Source organism: Schistocerca cancellata, chromosome 1 (genome assembly GCF_023864275.1).
Source record: "Schistocerca cancellata isolate TAMUIC-IGC-003103 chromosome 1, iqSchCanc2.1, whole genome shotgun sequence".
Classification (NCBI taxonomy): Eukaryota; Metazoa; Arthropoda; class Insecta; order Orthoptera; family Acrididae; genus Schistocerca; species Schistocerca cancellata.
Window position 1 is genome coordinate 1035891869 of NC_064626.1, and position 26224 is coordinate 1035918092.

At 45.8% G+C, this 26224-nt stretch overlaps 1 protein-coding gene across 1 annotated transcript in view; it reads left to right on the top strand.

Moving 5' to 3' along the window:
* Nucleotides 1-5065: 5065 nt before the first annotated feature.
* LOC126089903 (uncharacterized) overlaps nt 5066-26224 on the top strand; it is a 68332-nt gene continuing 47173 nt past the window's right edge. Inside the window, exon 1 of the mRNA XM_049906946.1 lies at nt 5066-5193. Coding sequence (XP_049762903.1) covers nt 5112-5193 — 82 coding nt within the window. The 5' untranslated portion in view covers nt 5066-5111. The remainder of the gene's footprint in view (nt 5194-26224) is intronic.

The window sequence follows — 26224 nt, forward strand, 5'->3', positions numbered from 1 at the left end:
GGGAATATTTCTCATAACTCGTGTCCCCATCGTCCCCGTAAGTATCCTGAATCCTCCCGATTCAAACCTGTCCTCATCCAAGAACCTGGTCTCTTGCACAGCCGTAATGACGATTCTGTGTTCATTTACTGTGTCCGTTAGTGTCTTAAGTTTCCCCACTTTCAAAAGTGAATTTGCATTAAAAATTGCTAAGTAGTTTGCATTCCTGTATTTTATTTTGTTTGAGGTTCCAAGACGCTCCGATTCGTCTTTGCGTGACGTTGCAGAATCCCCAGAATCCGAATGTCTACTTGCGCACTTATGTGCGGTAGATTGACCACCTGGGGTAATTAGTTTCACATCACACTTTTCCAGGGTTGGTAATTCTTTGAGTTCTGAGGCTGACTTCTAGAGCCACCTTTTTTTACAACCGAGGTTGTTAACCCCGGAGGAGTATTTACAGCCGCCCCTTACATGGCGAAAGACGCTTACCAAAGACCGTCCAATTTGAGAACAGTCGCTTTTGGATTTTGATTTGATTTTTAATTCATGATAACTCCACTAGGCTCTTCTGCTCACTAAGCCGTTTGGAATCAGACTCCTCTTCCACCTTCAAAACCGTTGACCAGTTTTCACCTAGTAACCCTAGGCAGGAGCCCTTATAGGGTGCTACGATCCGGAGCCATATGGTTCTCATTTTATTAATCACGGAGCCGCTTTTCATGTAGCATGGATTCTATAGGAAGTTGGATGCTGTGGACGAGCCTGCAGCACGGTCGACGCTATTTCACATATCCGCTACGAGAGCTGTCCAGCTTCACTATCACTACATTTACATGCAACACATCTTCCGCAAGACGAATTCCGAATTTCGGAAACCGTTTCTCGCTGTTAAGGTCTGAAGCGGATTTGCTATTCCAGTTAAATATGGCGTCTGCAAAACAGCTGATCCAGCTTCTGATTCAGCCAACACAATCGTTATTTTCTCTTCACTTAGATATTACAGGTAGACAGCTTCATGCTCAGTCTAATGTTTCTGCTTCTCCTTCACTGCGCATGCTCATATTAACCGAATATTCTGAAAACAAGATGTAACTTGACAACCCAAGCACGTTTCAAAAACGGTTGCAATCACATGGGAGCGAAAATCGATTGCGGAACTGGAAAACCGGCGGCTGGAAGCGGATTTCCAGAATTGATTTTGAAGTGTATATAAGACCACGCAGAAGCGGTATTGGGAACTCCAGTTTTCAGAGCCCCATGTGAAGGGGTGTGTTTGGGCCCGCATTGCACATTGCGGATTCCCTGCAACCTTTTGTTTAAAGTTTCTGCTCACGCACCTGGAGACTCTTTTAAGCATTATAGATTGGACTGGAAACTAAAATGAAGAGCCAAAGAAACTGGCACACTGCCGGCCGTTGTGGCCGAGCGGTCCTAGGCGCTTCAGTCCAGAACAGCACTGCTGCTACTGTCGCAGGTTCGAATCCTGCCTTGGGCGTGGTTGTGTGTGATGTCTTAGGTTAGTTAGGTTTAAGTAGTTCTTGCTCAGAGCCATTTGAACCATTGTATTGTATTGTATGTTAACTGGGGACCTAGAAACAACGGAGAGGCTCAGTCCCCGCCGCAGCCGCAGTGGTCCACAATCCCACGACGACTACCGCAGTCCACTTCAACCCTCCGCCGCCCGACACCGAACCCAGGGTTATTGTACGGTTCGGCCCCCGGTGGACGCCCCAGGGAACATCTCACAACAGACGAGTGTCACCCCTATGTTTGCGTGGTAGAGTAATGGTGGTGCACGCTTACGTGGAGAACTTGTTTGCGCAGCAATCGCCGACATAGTGTAGCTGAGGCGGAATAAGGGGAACCAGCCCGCATTCGCCGAGGCAGATGGAAAACCGCCTAAAACCATCCACAGACTGGCCGGTTCACCGGACCTCGACACAAATCCGCCGGGCGGATTCGTGCCGGGGATCAGGCGCTCCTTCCCGCCCGGAAAGTCATGCGTTAGCCAACCGGGCAGGCCCATTCGAACCATACTGGTACACTTGCCTAATATCGTGTACGGCCACCGCAAGCAAGCAGAAGTGCCGCTACACACCGTGGCATGGACTAGACTAATGTCTGAAGTAGTGCTGGAGGGAATTGACACCATGAATCCTGCAGGGCTGTCCATAAAACCGTAAGAGTACGAGGGGTGGAGATCTCTTCTGAACAGCACGTTGAAAGGCATTGCCAGATATGCTCAGTAATATTCATGTCTGGGGAGTTTGGTGGGCAACGGAAGTGTTTAAACTCAGAAGAGCCACTGTGTAGCAATTGTGGACGTGTGGGGTGTCACATTGTCCTACTGGAATTGCCCAAGTCCGTCGGAATGCACAATGGACATGAATGGATGCAGGTGAACGGACAGGATGGTTACATACGTGTGACCTATCAGACTCATATCTAAACGTATCAGGCGCCTCATAAATAGTACTCCAACTGCACACGCCCCACAAAATTACAGAGTCTCCAACAGCTTGAACAGTCCCCTGCTGACATGGAGGGTCCATGGATTCATGAGTTTGTCTCCATCCCCGTACACGTCCATCCGCTCGATACAATTTGAAACGAGACACGTCCGACCAGGCAACATGTTTCCAGTCATCAACAGTCCAATCTCGGTGTTGATGGGGCCACGCGAGGCATAAAGCTTTGTGAGTACAAGAGTGGGCCTTCGGCTCCCAAAGCCCATATCGGTGATTTTTCGTTGAATGGTTCGCGCGCTAACACTTGTTGACGGGCCAGCATTGAAATCTGTAGCAATTCGCAGAAGGTTTGCACTTCTGTCACGTTGAACGAATCTTTTCACTTGTCGTTAGTCGCGTTCTTTCAGGGTCTTTTCCGGACGGAGCGATGTCGGAGGTTTGATGTTTTACCGGATTTCTGATATTCACGGTACACTCGTGACATGGTCGTACGGGAAAAATCCCCACTTCTTCGTTACCTCTGAGATGCTGTGTCCCATCGTTCGTGCGCCGACGTTCAAACTCATTTAAATCTCGATAACCTGCCATTGTAGCAGCAGTAACCGATCTAACAAGCCAGACATCTACCTTATATAAGCGTTGCCGACCACAGGGCCGTATTCCGCCTGTTAACATATCTCTGTATTTATGACGCATGCCTATACCGGTTTCTTTGGCACTTCAGTATAAATCAAATATTCTGGCCTCGCATTGGGAAGGACGACAGTCCAAACCGGCGTCATACCACTGTGATTTACATTTTCGGTGATTTCTCTATATCGCTTCAGGCAAATGCCGGGATGGTTCCTTTGAAAGGGCACGGCCGACTTCCTTCCCCATCATTCCGTTATCCAATGGGGCCAATGATCTCGCTTTTTGGTCCCCTCCCCCGGATCACCCACCCAACTAAATTTAATATCCATAATAAATGGAAACATACTAAGAGATAATTTACAGGGAAAGGGGGGTTCAAATGGTTCAAATGGCTCTGAGCACTATGGGACTTAACATCTATGGTCATCAGTCCCCTAGAACTTAGAACTACTTAAACCTAACTAACCTAAGGACAACACACAACACCCAGTCATTACGAGGCAGAGAAAATCCCTGACCCCGCCGGGTCAGGCATCGTGCCATCGTGCATGAACCACATGTTGTGTCGTACTTGTAAAGGCACATGTTCTAGCGGCACAGGTAGAGCATCCCGTATCAAATCATGATAACGTGCTGCATTGAACGTAGGTGGAAGAACATGGGGCCCAATCAAGACATCACCAACAATGCCTGCACAAACGTTCACAGAAAATCTGTGTTGATGACGTGATTGCACAATTGCGTGCGGATTCTCGTCAGCCCACACATGTTGATTGTGAAAATTTACAATTTGATCACGTTGGAATAAAGCCTCATCCGTAAAGAGAACATTTGCTCTGAAATGAGGATTGACACATTGTTGGATGAACCATTCGCTGAAGTGTACCCGTGGAGGCCAATCAGCTGCTGATAGTGCCTGCACAAGCTGTACATGGTACGGAAACAACTGGTTCTTCCGTAGCACTCTCCATACACTGACGTGGTCAACGTTACCTTTTACAGCAGCAACTTCTCTGACGCTGACATTAGGGTTATCGTCAACTGCACGAAGAATTGCCTCGTCCATTGCAGGTGTCCTCGTCGTTCTAGGTCTTCCCCAGTCGCGAGTCATAGGCTGGAATGTTCCGTGCTCCCTAAGACGCCGATCAATTGCTTCGAACATCTTCCTGTCGGGACACCTCCGATCTGGAAATCTGTCTCGATACAAACGTACCGCGCCACGGCTATTGCCCCGTGCTGATCCATACATCAAATGGGCATCTGCCAACACCGTATTTGTAAACATTGCACTGACTGCAAAACCACGTTCGTGATGAACACTAACCTGTTGACGCTACGTACTGATGTGCTTGATGCTAGAACTGTAGAGCAATGAGTCGCGTGGCAACACAAGCACCGAAGTCAACATTACCTTCCTTCAATTGGTGTAACTGGCGGTGAATCGAGGAAGTACAGTACATACTGACGAAACTAAAATGAGCTCTAACATGGAAATTAAGCGTTTCCGGACACATGTCCACATACCATCTTTTCTTTATTTGTGTGTGAGGAATGTTTCCTGAAAGTTTGGCCGTACCTTTTTGTAACACCCTGTATATTTCACGACAATGTGGAAATGCCTGATGTTACGTCTGTTCAGTTAAGCGTAATGCCATCGGAGACATCACTTATTAGCTGCTCCCGCGTTTCCCGACCTACCTCCATTCGCAGCAGCTGCGTTCCTCGTTGTGAGGCACGTTATGAAGAAATGGCGGTACAAAGGAAGCTTCGGCGAGAGGAAATCAGCAATTAGGACAAGCGTAATAGGGGAAGGCAGGGGGGTCCGCCGGCGCGCGGGCCGGCTCGGTTTTGCAGGATGCTGAGCTGAGGTCGGCTAACAGGACCGCGCGGCGCGCGCGAGCCGCCGCAGTAGGGGCAGGGGCAGGGGCGCTGAACCAGCCGGCCGCCGCGGCCGCGCTCTATAAAAGGTGGCAGCGCGCGCCCGCCGGGGTCGCACAGTAGCGGGCTCGGCACGGCACAGCGGGCGACATGGCCACCACGCCGGCGGCGGCTGCGGCAGCGGCGCTCACCGTGATCGCCACAGCCCTCCTCACAGCCAGCCCGGCGCACGGTGAGTGCTCTGCTGGGGACGCGAAAAACCGATACCGGTATTTCAGTTCTGAATAAACGGCAATTTTCGGTATTTGTTAGGTCTCGGTCATAACAGGCTTTTTTTATTTTTTATCACCAACCGAGTCCTGAGTGGGGTATTGTCAAGTGGGGGGTGCCCCAGGGATCAGTGTTGGGGCCGCTCCTGTTCCTTATTTATATAAATGATATGCCCTCTAGTATTATGGGTAACTCTAAAATGTTACTGTTTCCTGATGACACTAGCTTGGTAGTAAAGGATGTTGTGTGCAACATTGACTCGGTTTCTAGTAGTGCAGTAATTGACCTCAATTCATGGCTTGTAGAAAATAAACTAACGTTAAATCACAGTAAGACTCAGTTTTTACAGTTTCTAACACACAATTCAACAAAACCTGATGTTTTAATCTCACAGAACGGGCATATGATTAGTGAAACTGAACAGTTCAAATTCCTAGGTGTTCAGATAGATAGTAAGCTGTCGTGGAAAGCCCACGTTCAGGATCTTGTTCAAAGGCGTAATACCGCCATTTTCACTATTCGAACGATATCTAAAGTGAATGATACTTCGACACGTAAATTAGTCTACTTTGCTTATTTTCATTCACTTATGTCGTATGGTATTATGTTTTGGGGTAACCCTTCCCATTCTAGAAGGATATTTTTGGCTCAGAAACGGGCGGTTCGGGCAATAAGTGGTGTGAGTTCACGAACCTCTTGTCGACCTCTGTTCACGAGTCTGGGTATTTTGACATTGGCCTCTCAATATGTGTACTCCTTATTGTCATTTCTTGTCACCAATATTAGTTTATTCGCAAGAATAAGCAGCTTTCACTCGGTTAATACTCGGCAGAGATCGAACCTCCATTTGGATCGGACTTCCTTAACTCTTGTGCAAAAAGGTGTGCAGTATACTGCTGCATCCATTTTCAATAAGTTGCCACTCGAATTCAAAAACTTAGCAGTAATTCACGCGCTTTCAAATCGAAATTGAAGAGTTTCCTCATGGGTCACTCCTTCTATTCTGTCGAGGAGTTCCTTGAAAAATTAAGCTGATTCTCATTGTATTGCTGATAGCGTTTGCTTAAACTTATGGACTGACTTTTTTTCAGGTTCATGAACATTTATTTTTATCTGTTATTACTTTTATGTACTGACACGTTCCATGACCTTGGAGATTTGCTCCTCAATTTGGTCCTACGGAACTTGACATGTAAATAAAATAAAATAAATAAATAAATAAAAATGTTTCGTTTTTATATAAACCTTATTTTTAAAAAGGAGTAATTTTTATCCGTAAAATTTGGATTGGTTTGAAATAGTACGTTTTCATAGAAACTGAGAAAAGCGATCAGTGCTATTTTCATGGCAATGTCGACGGAAACGAGCAACAAACACATGCATAAGAATTCGTACAGCATTGCTGAGACAATAATGTCCGTGTTGCTGTGTGTCGTGGCTTACGGTACTCGTGTACGTGTAAGACTTGCCCCCACCTGCTCTGTAAGGCAGTTTGTCACTGTCGTCCCCAGACATACGTTGCATTGCAGAATGGCGTCAACCCTAGTCTGGAAATATTTTAAGGAAGTTACTTAGTAATAAAGTACAATGCTTCATTTGAGTAAAATATTAAAAATTTGTCTGCCTTTTCTATGAAATAATAAAAGAGGAAGGTAATTACGGCAACAATAATAAATTAAAAACTTAACACAAAAAACAGAAAGTAGCTTACTGCTTCCTGCGTCTGCATAAGTCTTTATCTACTTGCAGCCCTTGGAAACGGACAAATTAACAAACACTAAAAACAGAGTTCTTCAACATCAGTTTTCACCCTTTAGTATTGACCATTCATAATGCTCAGACAGTGGTTTGATCCTCGATTACAAAAAGATTTTTAAGCAGAGTTTCAAAGAATTCGAATCAATAGGAGAATACTGTTTTTTTTTTTCACTGCATCGCTTGCCACGTTTCGAGAAAAGCAGCGAAATGTGGACAGACTAGGTTTTCTTTTATTTGTCTGCTTAATTTAATATTTAGATTCTATGTATCTTGAAACTGAGTCAAAAATTTTTCAATCTTTGTACGATTTCTACGTTTATTACAGGAAAGAACAAGAACAAAATAACCGAAAATCGGTTATTTCAGAAACGGGTTATTTTGAGCGGTTTTAACAGCCAGGTTAAATGGCGCGAAAAAGACCCGATATAACTGAAAAGCGATTGTTACAGCGGTAGCCGCCATCCCTATGCTCTATCCAACACCATTCACGTCGGGAACCGCGCGACCGCTACGGTCGCAGGTTCGAATCCTGCCTCGGGCATGGATGTGTGTGCTGTCCTTAGGTTAGTTAGGTTTAAGTAGTTCTAAGTTCTAGGGGACTGATGACCTCAGAAGTTAAATCCCATAGTGCTCAGAGCCATTTGAACCATTTGAACACCATTCACCTCTCGCCGGGGCACTTGTCCGGAACGTCTTTCATCCGAAATAGCGCCTGTAATCTTAGGCTGTGCAGCACCTAGCGTAGCTTGAAGGCAAAAAACCAAATTCTCTGTGCTTAACGGCTTCGTTCGAGGTTATATTAAAAGTTGCGCAATCGCTCTTATTCCATGTTTAACTATAGGTCTCGTTGTAGATGAATGGGTGAGCAATTTCTCAGGATATATAAAAGGAACACCACCACCCACAATCGCACCATGCCTTCTAAAGCTCTGGTCTGTTCAAACCAAGTTTCGTACTGATGACATGTTCACCAAACATCTGTGTTTCGTTTTGAGAAACAGTTATTAGGAAACATTTCACCATTCACTTACTGAAAACCTTGGTTTAGTACAGATTTGCCCCGATGTACATGTGTTTCCAGCAGCAGTTCTTTATTATTCGTTCCAATTACTGCGCTATTGTTGAAAGTTGTTATTGTTACTGCTTCGATCTAATTTCATTTCGTAAAGAAATCGATAACCTCAAATTCAGTTAAATGTTATTTTGGCTTACGTGTGATGCAAGGCGACGACCGTGTCGATGTGGTCCACCTACAATTATTGAGTAGGTGTTGTCAAACATGCTGGACATAAGTTGGTATTACAACTGATACCGAATAATACCACTTTCGTCGACAATAAACACACAGTCATTCACTTAATGGACACATTGTTTCGGAATACAATTTTGGTATATCATGCTTTCGCAACAAAACAGTCTTGCAGTCTTTCATTAATACGATAGGAATGGTGTCGGGTGTGATACTGTGAGAAAGTACTCCACGCTGCTTCTAACTATTGTCGCTATAAGTCAAACAAATGGTTCAAATGGCTCTAAGCACTATGGGACTTTACATCTGAGGTCATCAGTCCTCTAGACATAGAACTACTTAAACCTAACTAAGCTAAGGACATCACACATATCCATGCCCGAGGCAAGATTCGAACCTGCGACCGTAGCAGCAGCGCGGTTCCGGACTGAAGCGCCTAGAACCGCTCGGCCACAGGGCCGGCTATAAGTCAAAGTTAATAACGTAGACAGGCCAGATCGGATCCGCCAGTTCTCCGTCAAGTATCTCCTCAATTGGCCACACAAGGGCTGAGTGCAACCCGCTTGACAACAGCACTCGGCAGACCCAGACGGTGACCCGTACAAGTGTTAGGCAAGCCTGACAGCGCTTATCTTCGGTGCACTGATGGAAACGGCGTTACCACTGTGGTAAGGCCGTTGGCTCCATGTAACACACGTGGCGGAAAACTAGTTCAAGTCAGAAATGGGTAGCAGCAAAATCTTTTTTTCAGAATATACAGGGTGATTCCATGATGATGTTACAAACTTTCATGGACGATGGAGGTAAATGTAGCTATTTGAGATAAGGGACTCTGGTCCACAAACGACCGAGTCGAAAGTTATAAGCGAAAACCGCTCTGTTACCTCTGGCAGTCGACTCCTTCTACTGCAAGCTCTTCGCTTTCCATATTTTGGGAGGAGGTAATGTGGACCAGAACGAGGAAAAATGTTTACTGGAAACACGGACTCTAAAATGCGTACCTTAAGAGCTATGAACACTTGTGCAGTACCAGAGATGTGTTTTACAGTGAGTCCGCAGCTCGTGGTCGTGCGGTAGCGTTCTCGCTTCCCGCGCCCGGGTTCCCGGGTTCGATTCCCGGCGGGGTCAGGGATTTTCTCTGCCTCGTGATGACTGGGTGTTCTGTGCTGTCCTTAGGTTAGTTAGGTTTAAGTAGTTCTAAGTTCTAGGGGACTGATAACCACAGCAGTTAAGTCCCATGGTGCTCAGAGCCATTTGAAAAAACCATTTGTTTCACAGTGACAAAGATGAAAAAGTCTTCATAGCTCTTAAGATACGCGTTTTGGAGACCATGTTTACTAGAATTTTTTCTTGTTTTGGTCCATACTACCTCCTCCCAAAATACGGAAAGCAAAGAGCTTGCAGTAGGAAAGGTCCCCTGTCGGAAGTAACAGACAAATTTTTGCTTTAACTTTCGGCAATGTTGTTTCCAGACCAGTGTCCCTTACCTCAAATTGACACTTTTACCCTTCTCTAATCATTCCTGAAATTTTGTAACATCATCACGGAATCATCTTGCATAGCTAAGATAGGTTGGAGGCCAATGGTGGTAGCATATTTTTTACCATGAAACACGTAGTCATGAGTAAAGAAATAAGTACAGATTCAAAATGCGAAATAATTTGGGTGAAGGTAGAAGTGAATGGCGGGAGAAATATTGTAGTCGACTGCTTCTATTGGCCACTTGTGTCTAGTATCTATGCAGACGAATGTGTCCAAGAAAGCATGGACACCGCGGACCGTAATATCCCGATTGTGCTATGACAGTATGGGAGGATTTCAATTCATAACAACAGACTGGAAGACGACCGGTTTAAGTGCGGGCAGCAACAACAATAGCTCATGAGGTAATGTACAATATGGCTTTTCCTATGATTACATTACGCAGTTGGTTAGAAAATCTACCCTTGTATTGTATTTTATGTTAACCGGGGGCCTCGAAACGACGGAGAGTCTCCGTCCCCGCCGCAGCCGCAGTTGTCCACAACCCCACAACGACAACCGCAGTCCACTTCGCCCCTCCGTCGCCCTACGCCGAACAACTCTTTCAGGGTTATTGTGCGGTTCGGCCCACCCCCCAGGTGACACGTCACACCGGACGAGAGAAACTCCTATGTTTGCGTGGTAGAGTAATGGTAGTGTACGCGTACGTGGAGAACTTGTTTGCGCAGCAATCGCCGACATAGCGTAGCTGAGGCGGAATGAGAGGAACAACCCCGCAGTCGCCGAAGCAGATGGAAAACCACCTACAAACCGTCCACAGACTAGCCGGTTCACTGGACCTCGACACAAGTCCGCCGGGCGGATTCGTGCCGGGGACCAAAAGCTACCCTTAATGGTAATAGCTTAGATGTCCTGGCAACAAACAGACTCTAACGTCCAAATTTGTTCAGCATTGGGGAAGAAATGTTATGAAGATGTACGAAAATTTTTCCACTACTAAGCCTGCAAGAAACTGATTTCTGATTATCTGAATGAAAATGAAGAGAAGCTATAGTATGAATTGAAAATACACTCCTGGAAATTGAAATAAGAACACCGTGAATTCATTGTCCCAGGAAGGGGAAACTTTATTGACACATTCCTGGGGTCAGATACATCACATGATCACACTGACAGAACCACAGGCACATAGACACAGGCAACAGAGCATGCACAATGTCGGCACTAGTACAGTGTATATCCACCTTTCGCAGCAATGCAGGCTGCTATTCTCCCATGGAGACGATCGTAGAGATGCTGGATGTAGTCCTGTGGAACGGCTTGCCATGCCATTTCCACCTGGCGCCTCAGTTGGACCAGCGTTCGTGCTGGACGTGCAGACCGCGTGAGACGACGCTTCATCCAGTCCCAAACATGCTCAATGGGGGACAGATCCGGAGATCTTGCTAGCCAGGGTAGTTGACTTACACCTTCTAGAGCACGTTGGGTGGCACGGGATACATGCGGACGTGCATTGTCCTGTTGGAACAGAAAGTTCCCTTGCCGGTCTAGGAATGGTAGAACGATGGGTTCGATGACGGTTTGGATGTACCGTGCACTATTCAGTGTCCCCTCGACGATCACCAGTGGTGTACGGCCAGTGTAGGAGATCGCTCCCCACACCATGATGCCGGGTGTTGGCCCTGTGTGCCTCGGTCGTATGCAGTCCTGATTGTGGCGCTCACCTGCACGGCGCCAAACACGCATACGACCATCATTGGCGCCACGGCAGAAGCGACTCTCATCGCTGAAGACGACACGTCTCCATTCGTCCCTCCATTCACGCCTGTCGCGACACCACTGGAGGCGGGCTGCACGATGTTGGGGCGTGAGCGGAAGACGGCCTAACGGTGTGCGGGACCGTAGCCCAGCTTCATGGAGACGGTTGCGAATGGTCCTCGCCGATACCCCAGGAGCAACAGTGTCCCTAATTTGCTGGGAAGTGGCGGTGCGGTCCCCTACGGCACTGCGTAGGATCCTACGGTCTTGGCGTGCATCCGTGCGTCGCTGCGGTCCGGTCCCAGGTCGACGGGCACGTGCACCTTCCGCCGACCACTGGCGACAACATCGATGTACTGTGGAGACCTCACGCCCCACGTGTTGAGCAATTCGGCGGTACGTCCACCCGGCCTCCCGCATGCCCACTATACGCCCTCGCTCAAAGTCCGTCAACTGCACATACGGTTCACGTCCACGCTGTCGCGGCATGCTACCAGTGTTAAAGACTGCGATGGAGCTCCGTATGCCACGGCAAACTGGCTGACACTGACGGCGGCGGTGCACAAATGCTGCGCAGCTAGCGCCATTCGACGGCCAACACCGCGGTTCCTGGTGTGTCCACTGTGCCGTGCGTGTGATCATTGCTTGTACAGCCCTCTCGCAGTGTCCGGAGCAAGTATGGTGGGTCTGACACACCGGTGTCAATGTGTTCTTTTTTCCATTTCCAGGAGTGTATTTTAGAGTGCGTGCTAAAGAAATGTGTGCCTTGTAAGAATTGAGGAATGTAAATGATCCACCACGGCTCAATGGCCAAGTTAGGAATTTGCTAGGAAAGCAGAAATAGATTCAGCGAAGATTCGACAGAAGATCTCCGACGAAATCTGCGTTACGCTATGGGGAGTGCAAGGATGGCGAGAAGCATTCAGCAAATCTGAAAGCTCAATTTGTCCATTTGTTAATGTCACCGATGCAAAAAGGACAGTTATAAAGGTGAATGGCTGTACGATCTGTTCCATGCTCGATTTCGTCGTTAGGGATGGCCAGTGTAGCAGCGTAGAGCCTGAGAGCTGTGTTGAGCATGTATGTCGTCGTCCACAGACACCGGCGTATTTCTATAACTAAATCTACATACATACTCTGCAAATCACTTAGCATCGTATCAAATGTTACTGTTTATTCACTTCCGACTAATAACTACTTAAATGCCTTTATGTGCGCTGTAATTGATCTATTTCGTTGCGGTCCCTATGGGAGCGATAAGTAGGGAGTTAAAGATTATCTCTAGATTTTTCACTTAATACTACTTCTCTGAACTTTGTAAGTTGGCTTTTGCGAGAATATCGGCGTCTAACTTCAAACGTCTGCAGAATCAGGTTTTTCGGCGTTTCCGCCATGCTCTCCCGTGAATCAAACAAACGTAAGACCATTCGTGCTGACTTTCTTTGTATACGTCATATATCTCCCGTTATTCCTATATGGTAGGAGTCCCACACACTTGAAAAATAATCTCAGATGGGACGCGTAAATGATTTGTAAGAAATCTCCTCCGTAGACAGTCTGAATCTTCCCAGTATCCTGCAAACGAAGTCAAGTCTGCCACCTGCTTTTCCTGCAACTGAGCTACGTGATCACTCCAATTCGTATCCCTACAAACTGTTACAACCAAGTGTTTGTCAGAGTTGACCTAATCTGATTGTGACACATTGATAGTGTAGCCATACGACACTACAAGTTGTGCAACTTTTCTTCTGCTATTTTTCCCCGACATTTGAGGCTTTAGTGAAACAAATTGGTTACACATGTATCATTCAAGGTATTTTCCATCGCTGGCCATCCCATCTTTCGGGCAGTGTACGAATCCCGCGTCGAAAAAATTCCTCATCTTTTGAAGCGATCCACGAATCGATCCAATTTGTGATTCTTCATGAGATCGGAAGTGTTGGTCAGCCAGGCCATGCGCCATTGATCTAAACAGGTGACAGACAGAGGGAGCAATGTCGAGAACACGGTGGGTGAGGTAAGACGTCCCATTTTAACGTTTCGGAGCACGTTTTGACCTGTTTTGGAACGTGGGGTCGAGCGTTGTCGTGCTGCAAAATCACTTTATCAAATGGCTCTGAGCACTATGGGACTCAACTGCTGAGGTCATTAGTCCCCTAGAACTTAGAACTAGTTAAACCTAACTAACCTAAGGACATCACAAACATCCATGCCCGAGGCAGGATTCGAACCTGCGACCGTAGCGGTCTTGCGGTTCCAGACTGCAGCGCCTTTAACCGCACGGCCACTTCGGCCGGCACTTTATCGTGCCTCTCGCTGTATTGCGGCCGCTTCTCTTTTAATGCTCTGCTCAAAAGCAAGAACTGCGTTCGATAACGAGCACCTGTGGTTGTTTAACTTGGTTTTAAAACCTCGTAGTACACGACGTCGAGCTGGTCCCACCAAATGCAGACCATGATCTTGGAGCCGTGAATATTCGGTTTGGCCGTCGACGTGGAAGCATGGCCGAGATATCCCCATGATTTTTTGCATTTACGGTTATCGTAATGAACCCATTTTTCGTCCCCGGTCACAATGCGATGCAGAAATCCCTTCCGTAAATCCCTTCCGTTTTTGCTTCTGATGCAACTGTTCACAAACACACAAACGCCGTTCAACGTCTCTTGGTTTCAGCTCACACGGGACCCAAGTTCCTTCTTTTTGAATCATGACCATAGCCTTGAGCCGTTTAGAAATGGCTTGTTGTGTCTCTGACACTAATCGTCCCAACTGTTCTTGAGTTTGACGCGAGTCTTCACTCAGCAATCTCTCCAATTGTGCACCTTCTAAAACATTCTCTCTTCCACCACTATGCCGGTCTACGACGTTAAAATCACCGCTGTTGAAGCGTTGAAACCACTCACGACACGTTCTTTCACTAATAGCGTCCTTACCGTACGTACTTGAGAGCATTTAATGAAACTCAGCCGCTGTTTTCTTCATATTGAAACAAAACAGTAACACCTGCCGCAAATGACGAGAATTAGGCTCACAAACTTACATTTTCAATCAAGAACAACTTTATGATGCAGACACAAATCGACTACTGTTTGAATGAGGTTATGTTGACCGAGGTCCAAGCTAACCGCCTGACATCTGCGATCTGCTTCTTTCGACCGCTACTTACTGTTGTCGCCACCTATCGGCAAATGGCGGAAGCTGCTAATTTCAGAAACTGTACCACAGGCAACGGCGGCGGCCCATGGAAGAGACGCGGAATATCGGCCGGCGTCTGGGCCAAACACTCAGGCACGCACCAAGTAGGCTCTCGTTGTTCTCCTGAAGTCAGGTTGTCCTGGTCCTACTAATTCAGTGTCTCCTGACTCGCTTTGCACTTGTCTTCCCCAGTCGCAATGTAGCCGCATAGTTACGTGGCGCATGGCACGGATATGTCAGACCAGGACATATCTACAAGCAAATCAGGTCTCGACACAGGTGTGACCACTGGACTTGATGTGATAACTGTTCAGTTTTTCATTGAATATACGAAAGAACTGACTCCTTTTTTAGCACCAGTTTATCCACTGTCTGGATGATTCCTTCAATAAGATCACCGCTCCTTTACTGTCGTATCGTGGTTGATATAGTTAGTACTCAAACATCTAAAGACCTCAATATCGACTTTAAATTGCAATTTTCTTTCCTCTCTTTCTGTAGCAACGTCGACCGCCTCCAATATGGAGGCAAATTAACTGAGTGTCTGCGGATAGGATTTTAGATTTTGGCTTATACCTTTGATGTTAGCTAGTTCTAAGTACTCTCCAGTTTTGTATTCTGTTCCATTACTTCAACAAATCTAAACGAGATTGTGCAGTAACAAGACGCTGGGAAAAGTGTTGCTTAAATCCCCATCCGATGCTGCTGATGTAGTTCTTATGCGGTTTTCCTAAACTGCTTCCAACAAACGTCGGAATGGTTGCTTCAATATAAGTCAGTGCCACTTCCTTGTTCCACTCTGCTCCAACTGAATTAGAGCTCCATCCCTAAGGATCTAAACGGCTATGAAACATACAGTAACATTTCTTCCTGTTACTTATTCTTGATCACTTCCTTTGAGACTGATACGACGCAAGTGTTAAACGCCGGCCGCGGTGGTCTAGCGGTTCTAGGCGCTCAGTCCGGAACCGCGCGACTGCTACGGTCGCAGGTTCGAATCCTGCCTCGGGCATGGATGTGTGTGATGTCCTTAGGTTAGTTAGGTTTAAGTAGTTCTAAGTTCTAGGGGACTGATGACCACACATGTTGAGTCCCATAGTGCTAAGAGCCATTTGAACCATTTTTGAACCAAGTGTTAAACAAGAATGAAACCACAGAAAAGATATTCCACCGTGACACAAGAGAAACGAGACTGCTCGCATTTCTAAACAACATTTTTCATGTGTAATAGTGCAAGACAGTTTCTCTACTTTAAACTGTATCACTACTCTGTGACAAGTTTCAGAAAAGTCGATCAGTAACAGTGGACGTGGAATTTACTACTGGCGTGTTCTTCAGCTCCTAATGAAAATACCGTACACACACTATGACACAGATGAAAAGAGACTGATGTTTTAAATCTGTGAACTTCACGAATACGTTCCATTTAGCGGCGGTCGCCTTCAAAGCATGAACGAGAGCCGTTGATAAATTATCGAAATTTCTCCTAGACTGTATCGATATGTGTTGACGAAGCTATCCTCGCGATATATCGATATGAAAAGGCAATATCGAGTGCAGATATTTTCATTTTATATTATATTTTTTCGCAGTACTCAGTAAATATTTGAAATTGTTCTTTGGAAACTGTAGTAGAATATAATTTTAATTTCATTTTGCGAAGGAGCCTTACTACTTTTTGAGCTTCCATCACATTCAGCCTCTCTCTTTGCCTGTGTGAAGCAAGTGTAGGTGACACAAAAGATTAAGTCCGATTGCACTGGGGGCGGGGGGGGGGGGGGGGGGTGGTGTGAATAGAATAACAAGACTTCCGATGTGAAGAAATAGCACACCAGCTGCGTTAAAAAAATTAACGCAACAAGTGTGCTATTTCTTCACATCGGCATTCTTCAAAAACAGCATCTGCAAATGACAAACAAAAATTGGTCTTTGCGGTGGGTGCTGACGATTGAGGGGAAATGCTGACGTAATCCGCGCTCCGCGCTACCAACAGAATCAATTTTCCTACATCAGCGTGACAAAGGGTTTATTTCGACATGTAGTCAATGACAAATTAAGAGAATAAGGTGTGAGAATTAACTGGAATGAAATATTACGTAACAATGCAACATGTACTCAGTTGTTACTTAACAACACAACAGTTGACCAAAAAAACTATCGTAATACAAGCTTTTCATGTGCACTACGTCCCATTATTAACTTACAAATTTGCAAATTAAGTGTTTTTCTTTTAATTCTTGCTCTAAGGGAATAGGCAAGCTGTTAGCTTGTTGGTGTACAGAATATCTAATAATAAATCAATACTTAAATATAGAACTCAAAAACCGGCAGCATATTTACAATGTGCAGCCCATATTTTCATAGGCCGATACTTCGGTGTTTCTTGAATATATCGATACCTTATGTCGGAATGTCGCTGGTCAGTAACGTAGTTTCTTTAAATATCGATATATCGAATTACCGATATATTTGAAAACATCAACTGTCCCAATAGGAACCATTTTAATTGACACTCGCAGTACTACACAAAACGCTTGCGTACGTCGTTTTCCGCGTGGCTCCGTAGGATCTACGGTGCTTTTCCTTTAAAGACTGAGCGCTAGAACACATCTGTAAATAAACTTTTAGTCCACTGACAAAAAACAAATCGATTTTAATTAAATATCGTAAGTATCAAGTTTAAGACAGGTAAAATAGTTGCGCACCAATTTCCGACGAAACGCTCGACTGCACAGAATTTGCATAATAGTGACATCCATACTGAAATTTTTAATCTAATCTGATATAAAACGCTCGTCGTAACATACAAGGCCATCATTATCTTTTTTCCGTGTGGACTGTCTGAGAAATTTTTTATATGATTTAACACGTACGAAGCGTCGGAATGCGCCCCAGACGTTCCTCTTCCCACACAGTCGACAGTCGCAGGTAAACAACATATTAAATAAAACCTTTTAGCTCTCTTAGCTGAAGAAATGCCATCACATATGACTCTGATATTGCAAGAGTACTGCGAGATACGATATTCAAAATACTGTGGAGATATGCAACATGTATTAGCGTTAAAGTCGAGACACCAGTTCTGATTAGCAGCACAAATCTATATACACGAGCTGTAAAAATGCATGGAGTTGGCAGCAGCATTTCGAAAAACGCTTCATATGTGAATTGAGATTGGGCAATTTGCTAACACCTACATACTTGCCGTTTATGAAAATTTGGAATCACTCTATCTTGGTAATAGGGAATAAAAGAGCATTACGTCCATATTATGTTTTCCCTTCAGACTTCTGTCCCTTATCCACATATAGTCATTTCCTCCGAACCTCTCTGTATATTGCAATAATGCTTTTGTTTCTAAGCGTTGCCTACTTTTCTCCAGTACTCAAATTAGACACTAGAATTAATTGATCAGGTTAGGAACTTAGCATTAAGTAAGGTTCAATCATATCTGCAAGAGATCTCGACTGTGTAGAGCATTAATTTACTGAGATTTTCTGTGGAGACGTCATACACCGACTAACGAGAGCAGTGTGTATGAATCGACAGTGTAATAAAAGCAAAAAAACAATAATAAAACTAACTGCTTGTGTGTTGCACCATGACTCGAACACGGGGGTCCTTGTCTGGCAGGCAGTGCGCTACTACCAGAGAACGCCTAACGATCAAATTCAAAGCTTCCACTTCATCTCGGGCTCCTGTACCGTCCCTATAAACGTCTTAAAGGCTTTCTCTCCATTCTGTGAGGCAAGAAACTCCTTATCGCAACCTATACAGTGCAAAGAGTAAGATAAGTCATTTTTAGCAATAGTCTTGAGGCTGCAGGTAAGTCAACTCCTCTCCCCCTCCCTCCCTCCCCCCCACCCCCACTTGTATCCTTTCCCTCGGAGGTGCCTTAGGAGGGTCTTAGTACACTTCGGAGAACTGAAACTTTTGAGTCCATCCGGGAGGCGTGGGCGGATGGCAAAAGTGCTACCAGACTGCCTTCGAAAGGCAGAGATCCAGATTCCCGTGCGGCCCTTAGTTATACACTGTGGTGGCAAAAGTCGTGAGATACCTCCTAATTATCTTATCGGACATCCTTTTGCCCGGCATAGTGCAGCAGCTCGATGTGGCATGGACTCAACATGTCGTTGGAAGTCCCCTGCAGAAATATTGAGCCACGCTCTTTCTATAGCTGTCCATAATTGGCTCAAATGGCTCTGAGAACTATGCGACTTAACTTCTGAGGTCATCAGTCGCCTAGATCTTAGAACTAATTAACCCTAACTAACCTAAGGACATCACACAGCCGGCCGCGGTGGTCTAGCGGTTCTAGGCGCTCAGTCTGGAACCGCGCGACTGCTACGGTCGCAGGTTCGAATCCTGCCTCGGGCATGGATGTGTGTGATGTCCTTAGGTTAGTTAGGTTTAAGTAGTTCTACGTTCTAGGGGACTGATGACCACAGATGTTAAGTCCCACAGTGCTCAGAGCCATTTGAACCATTTTGACATCACACACATCCATGCCCGAGGTAGGATTCGAACCTGCGACCGTAGCGCTCGCTCGGTTCCAGACAGTAGCGCCTAGAACCGCACGGCCACTCCGGCCGGCTGTCCATAATTGCGAAAGTGTTTGTGATGCAGGATTTTGTGATTCTGTGTACAAAGTGACCTCTCGATTAAGTCCGTAAATGTTCGATGGGATTCATAACGAGCGATCTGGGTGGCCAAATCATTGGCTCAGACTATCCAGAATCAATGTGACCTGGTGACGTGGCGCACTGTCATCAACAAAAAATCTATCGTAGTTTGGGAACATGACGTCCATGACTGGCTGCAGATGGTCTACAAGCAGCCGAACATAACGATTTCCTGTTAATTATCGGTTCAGTTGGACCAGAGGACCCAATGCATTCCATGTAAACACAGCCCAAATCATTACAGAGCCTCCTCCAACTTGCACAGTGCCATGTTGACAACTTGGGTCCATGGCGTCTGCGCCGTACTCGAACCCTATCATCAGCTCTTACCAACTGAAATCGGGACTCACCTGACCAGGCCACGGTTTTCCAGTCGTCTAGGATCCAACGATATGATCACGAACCTTGGAGAGGCGCTGCAGGCGTTGTCGTGCTGTCAGCAAAAGCACTCGCGTCAGTCGTCTGCTGCCATACCCTCATTAACGCCAAATTTCGTCATACTGTCCTAATGGACGCGCTCGTCGCACATCCCACGTTGAATTCTACGGTTATTTCTTGTTTCTTGTCTGTTAGCACTGACAGTTCTCGGTCGTTAAGTGAAGGCTGTCGGCCAACAGATTCTCCGTGGTGAGAGGTAATGCCTGAAATCTGATATTCTCGGCACACTCTTGACACTGTGGATCTCGGAATATTGAGTTCAAAAAATGGTTCAAATGGCTCTGAGCACTATGGGACTTAACATCTGAGATCATCAGTCCCCTATAACTTAGAACTACTTAACCTAACTAACCTAAGGACATCTCACACATCCATGCCCGTGGCGGGCTGAAGCGCCTAGAACCGCTCGGTCACACCGGCCGGTGGAATATTGAGTTCCCTAACATCTGAGATCATCAGTCCCCTATAACTTAGAACTACTTAACCTAACTAACCTAAGGACATCTCACACATCCATGCCCGTGGCGGACTGAAGCGCCTAGAACCGCTCGGTCACACCGGCCGGTGGAATATTGAGTTCCCTAACTAACCGGCCGGTGGAATATTGAGTTCCCTAACTATTTCCGAAATGGAATGCCCCATGCGTTTGGCTCCAACTACCAATCCACATTCAAAGTCTGTTAATTCCCGTCGTTCGGCTATAATCACATCGGACACATTTTCACACAAATCACGTGAGTACAAATGATAGCTGCGCCAATGCATTGTCTTTTTATACCTTGTGTACGCGATACTGTTGTCATCTGTATATTGGTATATCAGTATCCCATGACTTAAGTAACATCAGATTAACTTGTTACTAAGATCAACGCAGCGTATTCTCCACAGATAGTAAGAGAATGCATTCTCTATAACAATAAATTTAATTTGACCTTTGTAAAAATATAGGCTGGAAAAGTATTATCTACAACATGATAAACAGCCCAAAATCTCACAAAATTTAATTTGTATTCAATTAACAAGATCTCTAGGTTTTTAGTAGGATACCACAGGGATGCTGCTATCTCAAAGGAAAAGAACGATCGATCTGATACTGAAATGGTGAGTCTTCGCCACAAAGGGCACTGAGAACAGTCTATCGACTGCACTTGGGGTTAAGTGAAGATCATCAATTAATGGACATCTATCACTTTTCCTGAAATTTTATGAAACAACATTCTTCAGATTTGAAAATAAAGTCGTACTACTACTATTACTATTAACAGCAATAATGATTATAATAATAATAATGATAACAGAATTGACTTGTTCCGAAAACCATGCATGCCTGCCGGCCTCGGTGGCCGAGCGGTTCTAGGCGCTTCAGTCCTCAACGGCGCGACTGCTACGGTCGCAGGTTCGAATCCTGCCTCGGGCATTTATGTGTGTGCTGTCCTTAGTTCAGTTAGGTTTAAGTAGTTCCAAGTTCTAGGGGACTAATGACCTCAGATGTTAAGTCCCATAGTGCTTAGAGCCATTTGAGCCATGCATGCCTATAAATCCTCCTGAAATCTCGTCAGACATTTTTCATCGAGATAGACTTGAAATTATCTGCCAGGGCCATTATATTGCGCATTCATTTTTATAGACACTGAATATGCACGGTTACAAAATTCCGATTTGGTATATGCAGTGACACACGTACCAGATGAAATGATCGTATGGCATTTATTGGCCGGGATATCACCTTTCAGGGTTCGGCCGCCTTAGTGCAAGTCTTTTTAGTAGACGCCACTTCAGCGACTTGCATGACAATGATGATGAAATGATGATGGACAAACACACAAGACTCAGTCCCCTGCAGGGACTCGAACCCGGGCCCCTTTGCGTGGTACGCGGTAATGCTACGGCTGCGCTACGGAGGCGGACACGTACCAGATAAGATATCCATTTAATTCGCTGCGTAAGTTTCATAGAATTATGTTAATTTTTTGTTAAAGCGTACGGTATTTTTAGGCTCGTTTCTTTACTTAATTACTATAAATAGGAGCGACGTCATGAGCATGTACGACTGCTGGCACATGTCTCACGAAGCAGAAGCGCAAGGCCTGTCCTTGGCCGCGGAAGTCACGACTTCGTGAGATTATTGTCAAGTCAAACAGTAAAATATGTTCGATAATGAGAGAGGAGTACAATGTCATCACGATCTCCATACTGCTGCAAAATCGATACTGCGTCCGAGACAAAAGCTGCACTGCATACAAGTTTCAGTATCCAACAGCCACCACGTGCTCTAGTCGCTGCATGTCATGTGAACTATTAATTAAACGTTAGCAAGCGGCTATAAAGTTTGAAATCGAAAGATACTAAATAAATGCGCAAAGCAATAATAAATAGCATCACAGCTCACGAAGTTAATACATAAATTATTTAGTAGAAGCAAAGACCAATAAAGAAGTTCCTTTCGTCGTCCTTATTCATAAACTCCGAGACCGTATATAGTGTTTCTTGCCGGAAATTCTTATTACAAAATGTTTTATTTACGCCTAACGTTTCGGACGGTTTCATTTATCAGCAGATAATTACATTCTATTTTCGAACATAAGTGAGACCCACAGCAACATGTCGAATACTCTAATTTCCTGTTCAAAAAGATTTCGGGCTTGCAGCCTGTCGTCGTAAACTTCATTGCATGATATTTCGGCTGGACAACTGCCAGCCATCTTCAGGTGAGCCGAACGGGGACTGACGAAGATGTTCTCCGCTCCAGCTTATATAGCTGAGAGGAGGACGCGCCAGCCAAGTCCCTAGCTTTTCTTCCCTTTGTCGGGAATATCTTCTTCAAGATAGCAAGGATTCTTAATCATTTTAATGTGAAAGTGGTTTTTCGTCCGCCTTCTAAGATTCCGGATTTGCTGGGATGGGGAAGGATGATTTGTTACTGCGGAAGGCGGGAATCTACAAAATACCGTGTCAATGTGGCATCGCCTATATAGGACAGACAACGCGTACAGTGGAAGAGCGTTGTACAGAACATCAACGTTGCACTCGCCTGCTGCAACTCAGTAAGTCTGCAGTTGCGGAACATCGTATTTCTAACGGACATTCAATGGAGTACGACAAAACTTCGATTTTGGCCACTGCAAAAACTTTTTGGGACTCCATTATGAAATAATCAGTTGAAATACGCATTGCGGGAAATCTAATGAACCGTGACAGTGGTTACCAATTGAATAACGCATGGAATCCCGTCATCTCCGAAATTTGCTCGAGACGAAGACGCCAGAAGACTTCGGTAGCTGCGGCCAGCGACAATACCGACGGCAGCTGAGTACTGCAGTTCCACCAGCGAGGGCGCTGCCGCTGGGCGGTGTGGCCCTTCTGTCTCCGCAATTACAACGCATGCGCGGCAGTACCATCAGTGCACTATATAAGCTGAAGCGGAGAACGTCTTCGTAACACCACCTCCTCCCCCTTACCCAGAGTGGCTTCTGACCCTCCTTCTCTGCTGAAGACCAACTACTCAGCCTTGTTCACCTTCTGTCCCTCCAGCTCAACTCCCGTCGCTCCGCCATTTTTGTTTCCCTTGACCTCCAAAATGCCTATGACCGTGTATGGCATCCCGGTCTCCTCTTTAAACTCCAAACCTACGCCCTGCCTATCAATTTTGTCCGTCTGGTCGCTTCCTTCCTCTCGCACCGTCCTTCCTATGTCACCCTCCACAACACCAACTCCCGTATCTTTTATCCCATGGCTGGCGTCCCCCAGGGTTCTGTCCTCTCCCCTCTCCTTTATCTCTTGTATACAGCTGATATGCCCAAGCCACCCCCACCAGTCCACCTTCTCCAGTATGCTGATGACACCGCCTTCCTGGCTCTCTATCCTACCCTTCAACGGTCTCAACGTACCCTCCAAACCCACCTTAACCAGTTCACCACTTGGTGTAACCAGTGGTTCCTCCGTCTCAACCCCTCCAAAACCCAGGCAATCATCATAGGCCGCACCACTCACTCCTTTCGCCTCCATGATTTCTACCTAACCCTTTATGGTCGTCCCATCCAGCTCACCCCCACCCTGAAATACCTTGGCCTCACCCTTGACCGACACCTCACCTGGACCCCTCATCTCCAGACCGTCCAGCAGAAAGCCCATTCCCACCTCCGCCTTCTGAAACTCCTGTCTGGCCGGACATGGGGATTGCATCCTTCTACCATCCTCCACACCTACAAATCCCTCATCCGTCCTATCCTTTGTTATGCCAGCGTTGCCTGGATCTCCACCCCCACCCGCTTTTACAAGGCCCTCCAAATCCTTGAACGCCATGCGCTCCGCCTTGCCTTCCGTATCCGCCTTCCTTCCCCCACACGGCTCCTGTATGAACTGATCCCCTTCCCCCACCTCCTCCTGTTCCTCCAACATCTCCGCATCCTTTACATTGTCCGCAGGCTTGATCCCCCCCACCCTCTGGTTTCCTCCTTCCTCTACACCCCCCGCCCGTTGCCGCACCTCTATCGCTGTATCCCTCCCTCTCTTCACCTTCACCTCCACACCCACCATCTCCTTCATCAGGGCAATTTCCAACGCCTCCCCCTCCCGGATGACGAACTTCACTGTGACATCTACCCTTCCTTCCAACTATAACCTGGCCTTGTTCCCCCCCCCTCCCCAGGGCCCCCCTTTTTTCCTCTTCCCTCCTTCTCCCGCAGCGGATTTTCCTCCTTCCCCCCCCCCCTCCCCTGAGACCTAACACCCCATACTTGCCTCTTTCCTTCCCACATCCCTCCCTACCTGACCCTCTTCAGCATGCCTCCCGCTCATCTCCCCCATCTCTTCCCCTCCCTCCCTTCTTCCAGTCTCCCTCATCTCCTTGCGCCTGGCAGATCCTCTGTTTTGATCATCATCAGTGTTGTGTTTAGTGCTGTTTCTCCTGTGCGTCAAGAGGTGTGATTTTAATTGTGTACTGCCTTGAGGTTCGCCGTCAGTGTTTGTTATGTGCACCATCCGTCGATACCTTCTATGGTCCAGTCATACTGTGCCTTGTGTTCTTTTAATTGTTGCAGTGTGTGGCTTTTTGTGTGTGCTACTTTTAAACAGTTTTCACAGTTTTTTTATCTCCATTTTACGGTCACCCCGTTTTTTTTGTCTATTGCCTTCCATGATGTTCCCCCTTTTTTATATCTGTTCACCATATTCTCTCCTTTGTTATTTTTAAATGTCTTCTATTGTTTGTTCTATGTCTTTCGGCTGAAGAGCAGCGCATATGCTGCTGCCAGCCCGCCCCGATGGGGAATTGAAATACAATAAAGGAAAAAAAAAAAGGTCTTCGTCAGTCCTCGTTCGGCTCACCTGAAAATGGCTGGCAGTTGTCCAGCCGAAATATCGTGCAATGAAGTTTACGACGACCGGCTGCAAGTCCGAAATCTTTTTGAACAGTTGATTCGCCGGGAAAATTTCAAATTTTACACTCTAACTTCCTGTTCAAAAATAAATTATTTACGAGACTTAACAAAGAAGACTTTGAGCGATATTTCACCGCTTCATAATATTCTATATTGTGACGTTTCTTCAACGTATGTGCACATGGATTCAAAATATAGTACTTGGTAATGAAGTGTTTTTGTAACAGCTAATGAAAATAATATTTCAAATTATTGTCGTTTCAAATAAATGGAATTGCATTTATGCGTATGTTAAAAAATTACTTTTTTACTACGTACAGTGCAAGGTTAGTTAGTTACATGTTCGATGGTTCCACGCTAGATTGTAATGATGTGAAACGAGTCATTTTACATTCACATCGCAAATTAATTTTGTACATTTGGTTACATTCTCAACATCTGAAAGTGTTTTTTTTTTTTTTACTACAAAAAGGAAAGAGATACACAGATATGAGTTAGTAATTCCTACCCATCACCATTTGCACATTACTTTTCCTCTGACGGAACACTTTGAGAATCCTGGTACTTTGATGTTACACCTTTTTTATTTTGAAGGTTAACAAAATTTTAAAAAGTGTGAAAAACTGGTTTTATTCAGTGAGTACTGCGCTACTAAAGCAATCGTGTCAAGTGCCCACTGCGACACTGGGTGTGGGCTACAGGGCATGGGAAAAGATAGAACAAAAATTCTTGCCCGCAGTACTATAACAAATTAATGAAACCTGCTACATTGCCGAAAGCAAGAAATATAAATAAACATAGAGAATATACTGTGTGGCAGCAGACGTCACATACGGACTATGAGAAAACAATGGAAAAAAAGTTAGTATTAAACTCAAGTGACTGAGCTAAAGTTCATCAGCGTTAATAATTTTCACGTAAAATATTTATCTGTGTGTGTGTGGGGGGGGCTGCAAGGCGATTTCGACGGCGCCAGCGGTTCACCGCGCCACAACAGGTGGGCCTGAGTGAAAGGCTTGCGTTCTCCGAAGTGTGCCAGCAGGTGGCTGTTAC